The 20,222-nt window shown below is 42.3% G+C and overlaps 1 protein-coding gene across 17 annotated transcripts in view; it reads right to left on the reverse strand.

Annotated features, from left to right (window-relative positions):
- Positions 1–17,080: 17,080 nt before the first annotated feature.
- Positions 17,081–20,222, reverse strand: part of nfixb (nuclear factor I/Xb) — a 198,438-nt gene continuing 195,296 nt past the window's right edge. For all 17 annotated transcript variants that reach the window (XM_063224080.1, XM_063224072.1, XM_063224085.1 and 14 more), the window contains one exon: positions 17,081–19,826. Coding sequence is in view for 13 of the 17 variants with exons in the window: in XM_063224072.1 (XP_063080142.1) it covers positions 19,812–19,826 (15 nt within the window). In the remaining 4 variants the exon portion in view is untranslated. The remainder of the gene's footprint in view (positions 19,827–20,222) is intronic.

A 20,222-nucleotide genomic window follows, 5' to 3' on the forward strand; every position in this document is an offset into this window, starting at 1 on the left:
AGTATATTCCTCTTTTTCTTTCTGCTCTCTCTCTCTCTCTCTCTCTCTCTCTCTCTCTCTCTCTCTCTCTTTTTTTTTTCTGTCACTCTTTCTCTCTATTTGTATGCATAGCCTGGGAATAGTATGCTTGACACTAGGCTGAATATCAACATACATAGAAGTGCATTTTAAAAATAAACAGTAGTCTGTGCATTTGTATGTCTGCAGGCACTAAGAGGGATGCGCGACAAGGGGCCATCCGCAATGTTTTTAACTCTAATTGTTATTATTCTTATTTGCTTTATTTGTGCGTGTGTGAATGTGTTCTTACTCTTCCTCAGTTTGTTTTTGTGTTGTGCCTCAGATTTTTGCTTAGATTTGTTAATGTTTATGGAAGAGTTAGATTGATAGCACATCTTCCCCAAGGTGTGTCACAGCGTCGCAGACTGCTCAGTCATTCAGTCTGTGGCCAGTTTCTAAGGCACATGACAGACCCCCCGAACACCACAGTATGGGAATGTTTTAGAAACTATTATTCCTTTCTTTTGTTCTCAATTTAACATACAGTTCTCTCTAACACACTAAACAAAACAAACAAAAAACAGTTAAGCTGCATTGGGAATGTGTGAAATTTGCTAGTTTTATTTCTTGACAGTCCTCCCACAGTATGAGCAGTTATGAGTAGTGAATTGAGAACTCTAAATCGTGCCGCTTCAAAGTGTTGGATTGCATGAGTATAGTGTAGTCCAAAGGTTTGTTCTCAGTTTCTGGGAGGTTTTTCTGACTGATATTATGTTGAATTGGGGTGGGCTCGTAAATGCAGGCCTCTGCGAATGTAGTGATGATCACTCTTTGCCAATGTCTTTATAATCATGGTCCATTCCTTGTAATTTGATCTTATTATTATTTTTTCTTATTGATGGTAGAGAACACAGGTAAAACAGTGCGTTGTGAAATTTGGCAGTCCACTATTATTGTTTTTCAGGCATACGAACACAGTACAGTCACAAGAGTAAGGCAATTATTTTTAATTGCTGTATCGTTTTCTTCCAGCACAGAAACTTGATAATGAATGACATTATTATAGGATATGAAATGACTTTGTTATAGGGTATCAAAGGCCTGGTCCTGACCCCCCCCCGCTCTACATTTGCTGTACAAGCACACGTATGCGTATTGTATATAGTAATGAGGACTTCATTCCCAAACCTGTGAGCTGGTTAGGCTTTTCTTATATTAATGCAGAAGGTTGCAGAAAAATATTGTCTAATTTTTTAATTTTTGTTTTGAATAAGTGCCTTAGCCACTAAAAGAAAGCAATTAGTGTGGTTGGAATATGTATTCCTCCAATGAGAGCACAGCAAGACCAGAATCAATGGGAAGGGGGGAGGGGGGGCGCACCAGAGGATGAAACCTATTCTATTTTTTTATTTAGCTTTTGTGTCATATCGTACCATAATATGTACCTTTTCAGTAGCTGCTACCTGATAGCTTCTGTGTTTTAAAAAAAGAATCAGTGTTAATAAGGTGAGCCATGGAGGCTTCCGGCCTACCTGGTAGGAATGAAGTATTTGATTTGGTTTAAAGCTTTAACATCCTCACGGTTGTTATTATGGGACAGGCTGAGTAAGCAGGCTCTTGACTTATCACCATCTCCTTTTGTTTCCCTCTATTCCTGGAATTCTAGACCTTTTTTGTAAAAGACCAATAAATGTATTCATTATAGAAAATATCTTCTGCTCGCCTGATCATGTTTTTTTTTTTAATTTGCAGAATAAAGACATCATGGCTGACTAATTGTTTAAACAGCTTAACATGTACAGATGTTGTCACTTCAATCTGCTCAAAACAGTGTGTAGAATTTGTAGCAGTTTTTGACAGAAATAGTCAAATTTTGTTCCGTTTTCACTTTGTTACTGATAAAGGCACACAAGTGTATACTGTTCTACCATTAAACTGCACACATAAAAAAGGATAACAGTTTCCTTTAAAAAAGGATATCAGTTCCAGTCTATTTGGTGTCCAGGACAACAGTTTCAAACGACGATGTGATGTGTTCTTGAAGAGGAGGTAAAGAGTCATGTTTGGACTACATTACCGCATGGTTGCCCCATGCAGTATTTCAGATGAATATGTCGGGCATTGCTCAGCTGGACATTTTAAACACTCAGTTCATTACAGATCATGGTTTGCAGTGTTTAGATTAGTGATATTTAGGAAACAATAGAATAAATGTAAAGGTTGCTCACAAGTGAGCAAATGGTCACGGCTATGTTTAAAAATGGCAGAACATTCGGGTTGATGATGTCATAGTGTTCCACTCCACTGGAGACATGAGCGCCATACAGAAAATCCATTTTTCACAGTGAATCAGAGCTACAATTCACATTGAAACCATGCAAACCACTGGCTTAAGTTTAAAATCACATACAGAGGAAGTGGGTACATTTAAGGCATCCTTGCCAGAGAGAAACCATGAAAGCCTTTATTTGGTTAAGCAGTCCTTTTAAAACTGTGCCAGGGTAAATGTATGCTCAAAGCCCAAGGCTGCAGCTGAGAAAAGTAGGGGTAGTCGCAGATGTATTGACACTGACTGAACTAGCGCATGTCGGGTAATGAGCATGTTATTACAAGATAATTGCCAAACACTAGTGACTAGCGCCCATAACCTAATTTGCTCTTCCTCCGTGTTCCATAATTCAGTTGGATAATGAGCTTGGTGAAGTGGGGATGGTTCCCTCCCCTTAACATAAGCCTTACTTCTGGCTCATGTCCAATTCTTACCTTAACCACCATCACCTCACCAGTGCATCCTTATGCCCAATTTGAACATCTGGAGCATCATTACCTGGTTCCTCGTAGTCAAATGTAGCCAGGTGCACCTTGCACTAATGAAAAACGGAAACCATCATGCCGCTTCCTTCACCCATCCAGAGATTCCTGACTGGCTTTTGTCACGGCTGCCACTTACATACTTCCGGGTGATTTCCCTCGGTGAGGGAGCATGCTAAGTAAAGGAGGCAGCCCAAAAGCAGCCCAGCGGTCCCTAGTGATGCTGGCACAGCACAGGAGCCTCAGATCACTTAATAGTCCAGGCCAGGTGGCCATCCCTCACACATGGCTGGCCAGCTAGCACCTGGACCTGGACAACAAGACACAAGGACTGCTTTCAAATAGACTACTGTTTTCAGGACTGTTTTCAAATACTGATTTTTTGTTTTTGTTTAATAAAGTTAAACAATTTAAATGATCAAGAAATATTGAATAGAAAGGGATTTTCATATTTCCTCAATGCTTGCTTTGAATGCTCCTTACGTATTAGGGACATTGGGGTTTCATTTGAATTCAAATGGGATAAAGGACATAGAGCCACTCATCAATAACAGGTACCATCAAACCAATTAACTTTACACAGAGAGGTATCACGTGCATTCCCCAAAGTGTAAGCGGATTGGGACTCTCAAAACCACTAATCTGTATTCTAAGCTTTCATGAATTCACTGTTGCCCAGAGATCATGGTAAAATGGATACTGATACAATAGAAGTAAGACAATTCTTGTACGTTTAGCTGATAATCATTCATTTTACAGCTGATGAGTTGTTGGACTATATCCATGAGCCAGCTGTAGGCCTACATCTGTGGGCAGCATGCACCCTTCCATTCGAGTGCGTCTACCAAGGTCCCTTCCGATCACTGCTCTACACGTTATTGGAACCAGTTTGCGGAGGCCCTTATATGGATATTTCTGAAAACGTGTCGGTATTGGCCTCATTTACATGTAAACTGAGTTTTAGAACGCGCATTTCAAAACTCTGGTTTAAAAATATTCAGTTTAGGGGGCTAGAACAATGACGTTTTTATTTCATCCACTTCTTTATATGTAAACGGGTTTAAAAAAATGCTGCATTGACAGATATCCACATATCCTTTGTGTAATTAGCACCTTAATGCGCTGGTTATGGGCTTGGTCCTGATGATGAGATGCATATGGAGTAGTAGTGGTTTCTATCTACAGTTCTGTGAACCTTGGGATACAGTCGCCGGTATCTCTCACTCCTAATTCTGTGCAAGAACATGAGCAAAGGAAATTAAGAGCAAAAAGCACAGAAACCAGGAAGGCTACCAAAGACAGTGATATAGAGTACAAAATATGTGAAAGGACAGGTTGTTTATAGCAGAAGCATAATTACCTTCAGCTTGTCCAAGATGAACAACTGAAAAAAAACTTGCTGGTATACATCAGTGCATGGGAATAACACAACATAAAGGCCATGTGTTTCCAAGACTATCCATAACTTTTAGTGCCTGAATTGGCTGTACGTGTTTTATAAATAAACTCGCATTGCCTTACTCACTGACTTGGCACCTCTAACAACGATTGTATTCAGAGTAATCTTTTTATAATAATTTGGCAATTGGGAACTGGCTTTTTCACTGAAGTCTCAATCTGCACTCACCACAAACCACCAGTCTCAGCGCCAACCAGCCAGCGCGCTCAGAATGTCACACAGGCCAGTGATGTAGACCATATGTTTAATTGGCCACAAGCTTTCGGGATATGCTGATGCTATCTTTGGCTTTTCACAATTGCAACTGCAGTGGTGTATGAACTGTATAGCCTACATAACCCTTCTAATGAATAAAAACGTGTGTGCAGTCTCCATTTCTATCTGGTCGCCTCTGAAGAATGCTTCATCACAGAAATTGAAAGAAAATAATTTCTCATGGAATGAAAGTTGTGTGACAGTGGAGCTGAACAAAGATTGATGCTTTTGTTGCTTTTGATGCAAAGATTGTTGTTTTGCATTGATTCATACACCCATGAGCAATAACCTCTGCTACCAGAGTGACTTTGAACGATGAAATCATCCATATAGGTCAGTGGAATGCAGACATCCATTGCCTCTTTTCCACTGCCGGTTTTCTGGTAGGCCTACGGCACGATCCGGCCAACACTTTTTGGTTTACGATTGAGCTGTGTCGTGCCTATTCGAAAAGCAAAAAGTGGCGGCCGAGTCACGCTGTGTCAAGCTGGTAGGCCTACCAGAAAAACGGCAGTGGAAAAGAGGCCCGTGTAGGCCAGTCGCTTACATCTTTGTTTCATCTTGGGAAAACCACTGGTAATTCTGTAGGGCCTAGTGCTTTAGCTGTACATTCTAACTCCCACATGATCTAAGCTGTTTTTTTTCTGAGAGACAGGTGGTAGAAGAACCTCACAGTGACTTTGCAGAATAGGATAGGATTTCCTCCCCAGTTAAGTAAAAGGAAAAACCTATCTTTATTGTCAGTCAGAAAAGCAACAAGGTCATCCAAAAGGCAGGCCTTTATGTCAACACTACTGCGAGTTTCCAGATGCTGCTGCTGACAGATCTGCCATTTCTTTAAGATCATGCTGGTACTTTTGGTTAGGCATATTACTTGCTGCACAGGTAAAAGCATGTCATTACCAATATGTTCCTCTCATCAGTCTTGTATTGTTTGTATAGGGGTGGTTTGCCTTGATCTGAAACGAATGTCTGTGTCAGCCCAAACCAACGCAATGATCCCGACTTTGTTAACCACACACTGATGGAACGGCCTACAATTCAGCCTGAAAAGAAAGGTCGCTGATGTTTTAGCTCAGCAGCCAATCAGGTGACACCCTTCCCTTCTTGCCCTGTGAAGCAATGTGTTGATTGGCCAGAGTAGGTCCAATGTGTCGACCCAAGCTGCTTTGTTTGTTTGCCATCCACAGAGCCAGGACCACACAGCATCAGCTTCGGCACCACTGCCCTCCTCACTGCACAAACACAACAAACAGCCTCAGCACTGGGGCCAGCAGTCTGCTGAATTTCACTTGAATTTGTCAACTGCCTACTAATGCAAATTGCACGCATGTGGTAAAATATAAATACCATGGAAATTATATCAAGTAAATTATGTAGTTTCAATGTTTGTACATGTTTATGTCATCTAAAACCTGAAAAGAACTATGCAAAATATTGGGTTTATTTGTATAGTGCTACACAATGTGTAGTACTGGATATGAACCATGCCACCAAGTGTGTAACTTCCTCTTCAGACAAGTATTAAAAAGTCACAGTTATTTAAATATGTATACATATATGTATGCTGTTGACAGCACAATACAGATGGTGTAACTTCAATCTGCTCACTACCGTGCCGGGCCGCGGCAGCGTACCGTGATCATTACACCCTGTGGCCATTCGGAATGCGGGGGGCAGTATAGCACCGCTTTTGCAGAGCAGCGTCTGCCTGTGTCTGTTTGTGCTTCCGTCCTTGCCCGTCCCCCAGTTTTAGTAGTAGTAGAAATACAGTCAGCAAATTGCATGTTTTATTTAGCATTGGGCATTTGATAGGGCATTTGATAATAACACAAGTGTGAGCCCTAAACAAGACCACAATGTGAATTTAAACTCGACTTTTTTCTGTCTTGCATTCACCGTCTCCCAATCCGTCCCTCACTTATTTCAGCACTATTCAAGCCAGGAACGGGTATCCTCAGGATACAGAGTTTGCATACCTACTACAATTTGAACCGGTAAAGACAATTAAAACCGAGTCAATCAGACAGGAAACCCATTGTAATTAAGTGTGTCCCGTGACGCCAGCATGAGAGAGATCGAATTTTAAATTTGGCGACGACATTCTGTCTTCAAAACTGGCATCGGCCGCTTCCAATTTAGGACCATAGGCCTATTCAACCGTTTCCACAACCTCACTGATCACAGTTGCTTCATCTGTAATGCCAGGGCTAAGAATAACGAAAATAGCAAAACAGGGTATACTAATAAACCGTAATGGAGAGACTGAGGAGACATGAAATCAAGCGGCGGAGTTCGGACCATTTTGAGTGGACCGATGTCGCTTGCTTTGTGTAGCCCTATCAAGCAAGCCTGTCTGTCTCATGTGTGCGATGAGCACAAAAACACAAATTGAACCACTCGTATAGTGTGAGTCAAACAGACATGAACAACATTGTAGCCTAATGAAGTAGTGCCCCGTCATGTCAGCATGAGAGAGGTGATTTTACATTTGGCGACGACATTCCGTCTTTAAAACTGGCGCATGCCGCTTCCCCTATTGCAGGTTATTACCTGATCTACACTGTCGTTACCACAAAAAACAAGGTAGCACAACTTAATACTATTACTAGCCTATATATCTGGTAGCCTAAATAGTAGGTTGAAGACTGGGGTATTATTGGTGCACTGTTTTTTTTTTTTTTTGCGAAGCAGAGTAATCTGCTTCAGTGTAGCTCATTGTATGTTGATCCCTCCCTCAGTTTTAGGCTACAAGTGGAAAGAGTCAGCCAATTGCGCGTTGCACGTAACGTTGGGTATTTGATAATAACACAAGCGTGATCCCTAAACAAGACCGCCAGTCGACGGTGTTTTGTTTTCATAATTCTGTCCTGCATTCACCGTCTCAATTCCGCTCCTAACTTATAGGCTAAGTGATGTCTGTTAATTATTTCTGCACTACCTATTCAAGTCAGGAACGGATATCCTCAGGATAGCCTACGGACTAATAGGTTGAAGACGGTTTTTTTGTATTGGTGCTTGTGAACATTTCATCCTTTCAATGCGCTGTTGTGCGCGATCGACGGGATTCCGGTTAACTGGGGATGTGATGCCACACATGACAATACATCTGTTTACACCAGGTGTGGCTAATCATCTGTGATTAGGACTGCAAATTCAGTTGCTTCGGTGGAGATGCGAACCAACAGTATGACTGGGGAACTATGACTCCTTCGGAGGCTGGATAACCTGTCGCGCCACGACATGTCACAAAAGGCTGTGCAGTCCCGTGCACTGCACTGCACTGCACTGCTGTAACCCACCCCTCCCCACAGACAAACATTCATGTTCTGAAAAGTTCAACACGTTCTGAACATTTTAGCCGCTTTGCATTAAGTTTTCGAGCAGACACTTGTCCACGGTGACGCAACATCGAAAGAGAAACGCTGTTCACAACCTAACTGAATAAAGATTTCATTTTTAAAAAAACACAGCATTTCTATGAAAATGTGCTGGGTGACCACACTGCCTATGCCTATCCAGATGCACGTATAGCAACAACGAGAAAGAGAGGGAGAGACGGAGAGAGAGAGCGATTAGCGTGTGTGTGTGTGTGTGTGTGTGTGTGTGTGTCGGGGAACATTTGAAGTGGAAAAAAACACCCTCCCCCACTTCAGCATCAGATGTTGGTGGTGGTCTACAAGTCAATATGCTTACCCGACTATCTTGTAGCCCAGTCATGAAGTTCATAAAGCCATCGGTAGCCTATAGGCCAAGTTATCCAAAATCCCTCCGCAAATTTCTGCATTGCCTGAGTTCATAGGCTAAAACAACTTTATTTAGGCCTGACTTATTTAGCTCACTTTATTAGCCTTATTTAGGCTTATTATCGTATTTAGCCTTTAACGTGGGCCTATTTTACAAAATATCGAAAGAAGGAAAAGACACGACAGACAAGTTGAGGCTTACTGATCGTAGCCTATTACAGCAAATCGAACATGCGCTTTATGAACACACTAGCCTGAGGGCAAACATCTTCTTGGCACTATTGAGATAACCAGGCCATGCAGGAATTCAACTACCTGGGCCCACACTAAAATACTGACAGACTACAATTGCTTGGATCTTCAATGGGTTTCGTGCGTCCCGGGGGGATGGGTGGTGATGGCACGCTTGATGTGTTTTTTCCCCACCCCATGCATGCACGCGGACACACAGGGTCGGGACTTTTCACCCAATGAATGACTGAGTGCGGCTTAAATATGCCTGTTGCATATCGTTAGCCTAATTATTCACACATCACGTCAAGTCACAAATTAGTAGTCTCTTGCAGTTGACCTATGCCAAATTAACGTCCTCCCTGTAAGGCTGCACTAATTCAAACAGGTAGAGGAGTCGGCTTAGCCTATAGCCAAAGTCTATAAAATGTAGCCTATTTTTGTAATTTCCAATTATCTAGGCTATGTTTACGATAATGATTTGTTGCGCTACGACGGTGCTCAAGACAAGTTGGAACATAGTCATCTCAAGTGCTCCCATTTTATTTTGATCCTGCTTTAAGTCAATGGGCGAGAGGGACGGATGAAACGGGTGTTTCATTCGTCCCGACAGTGTCCCTTTTGCCTGTAAACCTGACAACTTTGACTTTTCATACTTTCGGATAGGCGATGTTAAAGTTTTCGAGTAAATCGCAGTGTTTCATTCGTCCCGAGTTTCATGAGTCCCTGCTCTCCCCTACTGCCTAAACTGTTACAGTTTAAATGCGTCCTCTCCAAACAGAGTGTGTGTGTGTGTGTGTGTGTGTGTGTGTGTGTGTGTGTGTGTGTGTGTGTGGGGGCGAGAGAGGGAGAGAGAGAGAGCGAGGGAGAGAGGCGCTTAATTCCCCGCAGAAAGAGCAAGGCGATGTCTCCAAATATTAGACAAATGCATCTTATTTTAGTTAAGTAGACATCAGGGATGTATTTTTGCTTAATAGCAACGCCGACCTGATTGGTTCATATTGCTCTGAATAGCCACAGAAGGCTAGGCTATATTTTAATGGGTTTACGCGCGCGAGGTCATCTAACTGTGGTCACAGTCGCCAGGTGCTATTATGAGAGGAAAACTATAGCACGTTGGCAAACATTAAAGTCAGTTTAAGCCATGCATATGATGAACCAGTTTTCTTGTTTGAAAAAAACACACTTCCCGGTGCGCAAGGTGCATGCATTTCTGACTGACCCAGATGAAATCGCATGAGGAACTCCATGATTATGAGATGACATTGCATATATTTCCCAGCATATATTTCCCGGTGTCGTGCCGAAAAGTGAGTGCCTGCCAGAACACGAGTGCCCTCATTGAAACCAATGACATTTTTTGAGAGAAAATTATACACATTTTTGCAGAATGAATTACATAATTTATGAACTAAAATATGCTTATGAAACATTACTCGTCCTCCACTTAATATGAGCTATTTGAATGAAACTGTAACATTTGTTATGACAGTTCTTCGATTCTTTTATGGAAATTACTGAAATTGTAACCAGTTCTTTGTAATACTTCCAGAAGGAATGTAGATTCTTTATTGATAGGCTTTCCATCTTAAATTGTGTCGGATTTATCTGCAAAAATGGGTAACAAATGTCTGAAAAATTGGTCATTGGTTTCCATTGGTTTCAATGAGGGCACTCGTATTTTGGCAGGCACTCACTTTTCGGCACGACACCCCCTCTCTCTCTCTCCAAACCCAGTTGTACTTGGACTCACTTTTAACACCGCTGGCCTACCCAGGTGAATCGCAGCACACATTGTTTGCAGTGAGCCGTGCCGTGTGCGAGTGCTGTGCAAACTTCACCCTAACGTTTAACCTAGACTAGCGAGTGCAGTGTTGTAAATCACGTGGAATAAGTGCAGTAGCCTACATTTGGGATTACCTGCGTAGCCTACTTAATTATGGAAGTGAGTGTCATTTGGACTGCCTATGGAATCAAGCCTACTGTCACCAAGCTCTTCCTGTCTCCCCAGCTCGCAATGGATGAACATCTGGCCACCGCTCCTCCGCCTCCTTCGGAACGGATGGGGGGGATCTCCAATGAAATTTGGAATTTCGGACTTGTATAGATTTGGGGTGCCCCGGGACTCTTTTAGATTTCTGTTAGTTAATACATATTATTTTAAAACTCAATATTTGTGTCTTGGCGTAGGCCTATTTGTGGTGTACAGTATTTGGTAACAAGGAGAGGTGTCGCTGGAAAAATGCGCATTTTCTCACCTGCGACACATAACCCGACAGTTGGTTACACTTAATTTGAGCACGAAAACAGCAATATCAGTCGCTTGCTAATTTTTTGCCAATGTGACAACATTAAATTCATTAGGGAAGTGTAGGTTAGGTTATCGCCCCAGCTGTTGGCGATGTGTGATAAATAGCCAACGCTTACACGCTCAAACGAAGCGCAGCCAGACAACAAGTCTGAAGTTGCAATATTAGACGTTTCAAATCTTGCCATGCGAGAATCGGTATGGCTTCTGGCTACACTCAATTTGCATTTTGTCAGAGCTTGCACATTAATGCAATTCATCCGATCATCATTTTTTTTAATTTATTTTTTTAAAGAAAATTCATTACATTATTTAGGCTATTCTTTTTATGACTCTTCCTACTTCCTGGAGGTGTTCTCACACAATTTATAGGCATGTTGTTAGGCTATCCGCTGAATCGGTGCGTGCAGGTGAATATGTAAGGGATAATGTATTGTCCACACGTGACTATAGGAAAATATTTTCCCGACGAGGCGAATAACACCCCCGACGCCGAAGGCGGAGGGGTGTTATTACGCTTCGAAGGGAAATATTTTCCGATAGTCACGTGTGGACAATACATTATCCCGCTTATTATACGGCTTTTACCAACATTAGAAAGCATAAATAGTTAACCAGTAGTTAAAATAACATATTTATTGCCATTTTATAGCGTGCGCAAAGAAAGATAGTTCGTGGAACGCTCATAATTTAAAAAGGTTACCAAGCAACAGAGTTTGGCTACTTTCTAACTTGTTACAGCCACCTTGCGCTTCAAACTGTTTGCAGGCTGCCTCGTTCACTGCGCGATATCTAGCCTACTAAACTCGGGTTCATAACAGGAATATTTCTATCTAATCGGCGACAGTATTCCAGGAAAAAAAAACATAGCAACCCAAGCACTGCTGTGCGCCCTGACCATCATTATCGATCCTGCTACATGCGGAGCACTGTGCGCCACATGAGGGGAATTGGAAACTGTCAACGAACTCCTCACTTGTATATTAATATGCCGTCAGCATCGTAAAATATTCCATATGGTAATAAACATTTTGGACGTCCAAGCTCACACGGGAGCGCTGCAATAGCCTAGGTAAGCTGTAGGCGAGAGAGAGAGAGAGAGAGAGAGAGAGAGAGAGAGAGAGAGAGAGAGAGAGAGAGACTACCACGTGGTAAAGCGTATAGCGAGCGCTCCCAAGTGCCACCCGGCGGTTGTTTGGGTACACTGCAGCTAGGCCCGGTACGTACCGAGGTAGATGACGTGGCATTACCTCGGTAAAGGGTGTGCATTGTAGGGGGACCGACTGTATATGTACAGTAGCATACTGTAAAGTTGGCACAATATAGTGAATATAATGTGTATATGTTGTAGACTCCAAAACTTCATGCATGTATGTCTTTTTATATATGATTAGATCTATTTTATGTTACAAATGAAAATTAGAGGTCAATTATCAATTCCCATAATAATCGATTATTTCATAACACTGCAAATGTCATTTTTTTCTTTATAACCATTGGAACAATAAGATCAAAAGAAAGAACGAGACCAACAATCAATGAGTACAGTCAAGAACATCCTTTTTATTCAATCAGTTGCTCTTTTCAAACTGTGTTTTTTTTCCTTATTATGGAAAAGAAATTGTAATTAACACATGCATTTCACCAGGAGCTGTGGGGGGCTGTGGCCAGAGAAAAGGGGGGGATGCAGTGCGGCGCTGCTGGCAGGTCGGCTGAGATGAGTGGGAGCAAGGGGGTGGAGCCGGCGGGGGCCTCTGGACTACCCTACGCATGGCCCAAATGCCCTACACACTGTTGCAAACGTACAAAAACTCAAAGGAAAGGAAAAAAGAAGAAAGAGTAAAAGAAAACAAGATATATGAAAGGAAAAAAAACTCTAACAAAAGAATAATAAACTCAAAGCACGGAGGGGCAGGAGCCAGGGAGGCTTGGCTCCGGGAGGCAGGGCAGGGGGACGGAGAGCTGAGCACTCCCGAGTTGCCTGCATGTCACTATGGCTTGTCAGCTGTGGTAGTCTCCTGGCATGGCTAATACTGCTATTGGCTAGTTTTCGCTAATAGGAGGAGTAAAAGACTGCTGTAATTTATTTATTTATTGCATAATCCAGTGAGAAATCCCGAGCACAACTCTAGAGATGGAGTTGTTATTCTATGGTGACCTGGGGGGTATACTACGAACATGGTTAGGTGATAAACCAGACTTAGTTAACCCACAGGTAGTGCTAATAGATGTATCTACATCCATCATTTCATTAAGAAAATGAGGACTCTAGGCTCTTCCAATAGATGGTTTACCTCTACAAGAAGGTTAACTTAACCTGGTTTACTACTGAACCAGCCTCTTAATACCCCCTTGAAAATGGGTTTGATTTTTGTTGTTGCTGCTGGTGTAGGAATTGGTAAGTTGTGATTGCTGAAACCACAGTCAGGGTTTTTGAGTGGCATGCGGCATATCTTTGACCACATCACTTTGGTTTGGCAGTTTGGCTCTTTTCATTTCTCATCACGCTGTATGTTTTTCATCATTAATAAATGATAAATTAAGATTCTGGGATTAGCAGATTGATCGTTAAGAGTATACAATACATCTGAGCTCATCACTCTACCCTGTCCGTGCCCCGTCCGTTTATAAGGTGCTTAGTCATTTCAGGTCTTTTTTTTTCAGTTGTTTAAAACAGCTGGTCTCGATCAACCGCTAGAAAGGTGCATCATCCAAAATGAAAATAAAAACAAACAAAACAAAAGAAGGAAAACATTTTTTTTCTCAGAACAGCATCCGCTGCCTAATAAAAGTAGCACTTGACAAACAAATGAGATCAAAGCCAAAAAAAACCTCAATTCAGTAAAAAACAAACCGAAAAGAAAAACAAAAATAAATAGTTAAAAAAACACATCAACAAACTTCCCTAATCAGGCCCCACTGGCCCCTCTTCCTCCTCCTCCTCCTCCTCCTCCTCCTCCTTCTCCCACGAGATCCCTCAGGCCTGCTCCTCCTCCCCATGATATGTCAATAACCATCTCGCTCCAAACGAAAAAAAAAGAGAAAGCAATGAAAAGAAAGAAAGAAAAAAAAGAACAACAACAAACAACACCAACAAAGACGACGGCTACATAACAATGGGAAACTAGAAACCAAAAGGGAAAAAAACAAAACAAAACAAAGCAAACAAAAAAACCCTATCTAAAACAAATGAAAAGAAAAGAGGAGAGAGAGGAGAAGAGAAGAGAAGTGCTCTGCGGCCTGCAGTGCTATGCGCCGCGGCAGCCCTCCCCATGTGTATCAGCCCTGCTGCAGCTCCCCACAGCCCGGCGGTGTGACTGGTTCACTTACATTAACTGTTGAATGGAGAAGCTGAAGAGATCGGTATGGTATACAATGTGAAGCGTACAGACAAGAATAACATGTGAGCTAACTGCATTCTGCTCAGACAAAAAGTTTTTGCATTTTATTTATGTACTTTTTTTTAAAACCCCCTCCGTCCAGACAAAAGGATCAAGGGTGGGGAAAGAAGGGAGGGAAGAAGGGAAGGAAAGAGAGAAGGAGGGAGGGAAAGAAGGAGAGAGGGAAGGAGGGAGGTGGTGAGGGGAGCGAGAGAGGGTTACGCGGCTACAGACTACTCCAGTGTCCAAAGGAGAGGCGGAAAGACAGAAGAACACAGAGGAAGGAAGAAAAAAGCAAGACAGGTTTTTTTTTTTTTTTTTTTTGCATTTTTCTTAATTATCCAACGATAAAAAGAGGAACTAAGTCACACCAATTGTCCTTTAGTACTATATATACTGCTTTGAAAAGCTTGAAGAATGAGAGTACAAGAGAAGGATGAAGGAGGGGATTTCTTTTTTTTTCTTTTTTCTTTTTTTTTTTGAGACGGGCACTCAGGATTACAAGATGGAGTCTGTGAACAAAAGGCACTTTTTAGGGACAACCTTTAAGATGCTCTGAATCTAAACACTACATCACGAAACAAATATCCAGAGTAATTTACACAGTGGGGGAAACGGGGGCGTGGGGTGGGGATAGGGGTGGGGGTGGTGACTCGGGGTTGGGGCTCACCTCGAAAAAGATGAAAATAAAAATACCTAAAAAAAATCTCCATCACTTCAAAATAATCTGGCTGGTTTCCCTCGCTGTCCCTTGGCGTGAGATGGGAGCACTACTAATACTCAACTAATGCTACCAATAACGAGTTTCACGTTTACACCTCCCATCCCTCCAAGTCCTCTCAAAAGACAAGAAAACAACAAAAAACTATTCCAACCCACTTGTCTCTCAGCGGTGCTGGGAGCTTTCAAAGCCCACGTTACTGTACGTCTTCAAAGAGGGGGGACTCTGCATTGGCTGCATCTCCCGTGAGCAAGGAAGATATTGTCATTCATGTCGGAGAGAAGTTATCAGCAAATATATACACGTGTGGCGCAGCCTGGGCCCTTGACAACAGGGGATCAGGGGGTGGGGTGTGTGAGAGGGAGGGCTACTCTTGGAAGGTATAGGGGGGGGGGACTCCTAGACTGAGCTGTATACTGTGCTGACTGTTCCACGCTGCTTACCTTTTCGGATATTGCACCACCATAGGCCTGCACTCAAGTCTATCGTTTTATTTCACTGGAACGAAAATTAAAAAAAAGATGCATAGACAGATTACCGCATGGGTAATGAATGATCGGTCAATTTATGAGCTGTCCAATATGTGTGGGATTGCTAATCCATCATCGTCAAATGTTTAGCATCTGTCTGCCCTGCATGCTCCCCTGCTCTATGCTCTAGCTGCTCTCCCTGATGACTTCTTCGACCTTAACCGTAAAGGTTGGAAGAAAAATGCCTTTTGTCACAACCTCAACAACAATGAACCCCTTCCCTTCCCCTTAGTAAAATACAAAAAAGAGAGAAATAGAATAATGCATGTTTTTATCTAGAATTTTTGCTTTATGGTAACACTTATTTCTTGTTTATTATTATTTATGTAAGATAGAAATTGAGTGTACTTTATTTGATAAAAGCACCAGTTTTCATTTATATGGTATATACTTTTGTTTTGTTGAAAAAACTGTTCCTTCAGCCCTCCCAAGTATTGAGAACAAATCATTACAAATAAACATTAAAAAGCCAAAACAGGAAAGATTAAAAAAAAAGTTTCCCAAAAACTTACAAAGACTGATTTTTTTCAGTTTTTTTTCTCTCTCGGCCCTTTCATTTAGAGTCCCGGAGCTGGAGGACTGGAAACTAGAAAAGAAGGTCTTTTTTCAACCCCTCTCCTGACAGGTCACACCCTCTAGCAATCTAACAGGCAAACACACTTGTTCTACTCAAGGCATTGCACATGGCTCAATCAACATACACATTTTTTTCAATAACAATAATTCCCATCCAAACACAACTGGAAAAAAATAACAAAAAGCTTTTTTTTTCAATCTTCTCATTCCCTCAATACTTCTGAGCATGTCTTTTTTTTGTTTTTACAGAAGAAAGTGAAATCTTCAATTGAATTGACAACAGACTTTCTTTTTTTCGTTTGTACTGCAATTGACTGGTGATGGTGAGAAGGGTCTGGTACTTGCATGGAGAAAATATGTAAATATGAAGATGTGACACCTGACAATGCCATACTTCAAAAAATAACTAGACTGCCACTGAGCTTATCTCGCAAAGAAAAAGAAAATGCATATATAAATATATATGGATATATATTTCGTTGTGTATATATATAAAGACGCATGTCATTCTTTTCGTCATGAGCTGTTACTGTTTCTTAATTACTTTTTTTTTTCATCCAGACATAAAATTCTATTACCTTATAGCTTATATGTGAGAAAAAACAACCTGAATTCATGTTGTAACAAATTGCATAATGGAGACTCTGAGGCACTTCCATAGATTAGAAAAAGAAAAACACCGTCGCCATGGTACTCCTGCTGTGTTGTGAATCTGATGGGAGGGCTATACGGCATGGCAACCAAGCTTCCCCTGCAGTCAAATATGCACATGGGCTGGCAGTCCAGTTATTTTGTGAGGTCTTACAATTTTTTTTTGCGTTTGAGTTTTTGTGTCCAAACGAAATGAAACAAAACAAAAATGTAAAAATGAGAATTATAAAAAAAAACAATTGACATGAACTCATTGTGTGATTGTGGATGACAGTTTTTCGTTAAACGAATGTGAATTCTAAAGGCATATTCTCAGATTGCCCTTTAGTGAAGGCTTCCCTTTATATTCAAATCTAGCAGGGGTCATTACAGGCATTCTTTGTGTTGCGGTTGCAGTTTAAAAAAAAAAAAAAAATGTGCATGTGTGTGCGCGTACACGTGCTGTGTGTGTGTGTGCGTATGTGACAAAAAAGGAGAGTGTCTCTGTTTTCGGTGGGGGGAATGGGGGGTTGGAGCGAGTGTCGCGACGGGTGTGTGTGGCGAGCATATTCTGCACAGGTCAAACCTTGCTGCCTCTGCACTGAAAGCAATGGGAGGTTTGTCAAGGTAGTGTGATGGTATCTTGGCCCGCTCCTCCATCCGCCCCACCCTCCTCCCCCACCTCCCTCCAGCCCCCCTCTTCTCCTCCACCTCCACCTCCTCCAGCTCCCCTCTCCAGGAGCCTAGGAGCCCAGCTACGGCAGGACACATCACACACAATCTTTTTGCTCCACAGTACGGCCTCCGCTCTTGGAGCACACAAAGAGGCGATCTGGGAGAGTAAACAACAAAAAAGGGGTAAACTTAACATGGCCCGCCAGGCTCCGGAGTCGGTCGGTGTACTGAAGGACAGACGGACGGGACGGGTGGAGGGAAGGAAGGAGGGAGGGAGGTCTTTTGAAGGCCGGAGGAGGAGTGTTGGGCCCTGCTATAATGCTACTCTCTCAATTTCTCTCTTTCTTTCTCTCTCTCTGTCTCTCTTCTCTCTAAATGTGCCAAGGCTCTTTTTTTTTACAGCTGGGGTCAATGTCTGGGATCCACGTCTACACTCAACTCAAAAAAGAAAAAAACAACAACACCCACTCGAGCGGGGCTTTAGCTGGTGAGAAAATGGCTGACTTTGACTGACGGGGATGGTGACCACTTAAAATGTCGGTCATGGTGCCTGTTGTGCGTGCCACCTCGCAGTAAAACCAAGGAGCAACCGGGCAGAGACGTGTCAGTGACTGGATGGCGAGTGCAAGTCTGTGTGTATGTGTGTGTTTCAGGAATGGCATTCGTCCCTCTATGAGTGTAGGCTGGAATGGGTGTGTGGTGATGGGGGTGGGGGTGGGGGGCGAGTACTGGGATTGGTTCAAGCTACACACCTAATGCTACTCACGTCATTCATTTGGCACTAGGGGTGTTTTTTTAACAATTAGAATTAAAAAATAATTAAGATTTACCTCAAATCTTTCAGATACGTCTCTTTTGTTTAAAAGATATTTAAAAATTGTAATCACCTTGCCTCAGTGTTGAGCACCGGCTTGTACAGCATCTCTTCATCTAGTCATGGCACACAGCAACGCTTTTCATCACCCTGTTTTAAACGCTGTTTTACACCAGCTCAAATGTATATTGTGTGTGTGTGCGCGCGTGCGTGCATATGAGTGTGTGAGTGTGTGTCCGTGTGCATGCATGCATGCATGCGTGCTTGTGTGTGTGTGTGTGTGTGTGTGTGGATGCCATTCACTGGCTATCATCTTCTCCCCTTGTACAAAAAAAATGGCCCGACAACGATGGACATGTTCAAAGAGACATCACGTCCACAATTTTCTTTTTTTCCTGTTCTTGCTTCATAATAATGTGCAAACGTCTTTCTTCACCATTCCACACTCAATAGTGCACAAGAGATTAGTGTTATCGCAATTTGTAGTGCAAATTTCTTTGTCTGTGTTGAGCGTTTGATTCTGATTGGATTGTATGATTTCAGCTGCGTTGCTGGTTAAGCAGGAACATTTGGGAGTACTGGTTAGGCCCTGCCCAAGTACTGGCAAAGGGCAGAGCTGCTGACTACACACACACACACACACACACACACACAGATCTGGTGTGTGTGTGTGTGTGTGTGTGTGTGTGTGTGTGTGTGTGTGTGTGTGTGTGTGTGTGTGTGTGTGTGTGTGTGTGTGTGTGTGTGTGTGTGTGTGTGTGTGTGTGTGTGTGTGTGTGTGTGTGTGTGTGTGTGTGCACAAATGTTCCTGTGTGGTGCAATCATCTTTACTGTCAGTGATTAGTGTGTTGGGGGGAAAAACAGATTTTACATGTCCCTTTCATTTCTTTAAAAAAACATGCAATGCATTGTTTTGTTTAACATTTTTTTCCTCCAAATGTTTTTTTTTTCCTTTTACCTCTCGTAAAATTCACCATTGAACTGTTGATCTCCCCAGCCAGAGCACAATACGTCCTTGTACGACAGTGCAAGAAATATCAGCGGTGTTGTCTCTCCTCTCCTTTCCTCTCCTCTCCTGCTGCGGGTGCTGTGTTGCTGTCTGTTGTGTTGTTCTTGATCTGCTCTTACTGTAAGTGGTCGTTCAGAGAGCTGACAGGATGTCCTCCATTTTGCTTGTTTTGTGTCTTTCTTTCTTTTCGAAAAGACATTTGTGGCCATGTGTGGTGGTGGGTTGAGTTTGGGTTCCTCTTCGAAAATTAGGGGGCTGGGGCAGAAGTAGAGATGGGTGTCTTGCCTTTCTTTTTCGTTTCTTGATGTGTTTGTATTTTTGTTGTTGCTGTTGTTGTGATCGACTTCGGAGGCTGTCAGGGGGTTGGGAGGGTAGGGTTGTTTTGGGCGGGGAGAGTCCCATGTATAACAGACGGGGTGGGGGGGGCAGCGAGTAAGTTCCTGATCAGATCCGATTGGCCCCTCTGGGCCTGCTGTTGCTGCATGTGTCTGGTGTAAGGGGATCAGAGGAGGGGGGGTAAAGAGGGCGGGATCTGTTCTGCTGGCATAATTATCTTTCACAATTACAATTTGTGTTTGTTTGTTTGTTTTTGTCGGTTTGAAATTTCCCAAATATAATGACAGGCTTCTAGTAGAATTCTAGTCGCTTATTAACAGGCAGGTCTTGTCAGAGGAACCAAGACTGTGGAAGAAAAAGAAAAGGAAAAAAAAGTGTTAGATATATTTACACAGTTTTCTGCTGTGTAGGTGTAATCACAATAGTGTTAACATACGAACAATACAAGTAATTTTACAAGTTAATTTTACAAGTTGTTTTTTAGTGTATCTATATGTATCAACATGAAATGTTTTATGTACATACAAACCCAACCCTAATCCTGACCAAAACAGTGTAATTACATTATATTACAGAAAAAGGAACCTTAACATGTTGTGTAACCAAACGTCTGACTTTATTATAGCATCCTTCATGTTTTGGAAGAACTGTGCAGGACAAGATCTCTAGTGTGTTTTCTTTTACAATACTAGTTTGTGTGTGTGTGTGTGTGTGTGTGTGTTTGTGTGTGTGTGCACTCGT

Source organism: Engraulis encrasicolus, chromosome 2, assembly GCF_034702125.1.
Source record: "Engraulis encrasicolus isolate BLACKSEA-1 chromosome 2, IST_EnEncr_1.0, whole genome shotgun sequence".
Taxonomy (NCBI): domain Eukaryota; kingdom Metazoa; phylum Chordata; class Actinopteri; order Clupeiformes; family Engraulidae; genus Engraulis; species Engraulis encrasicolus.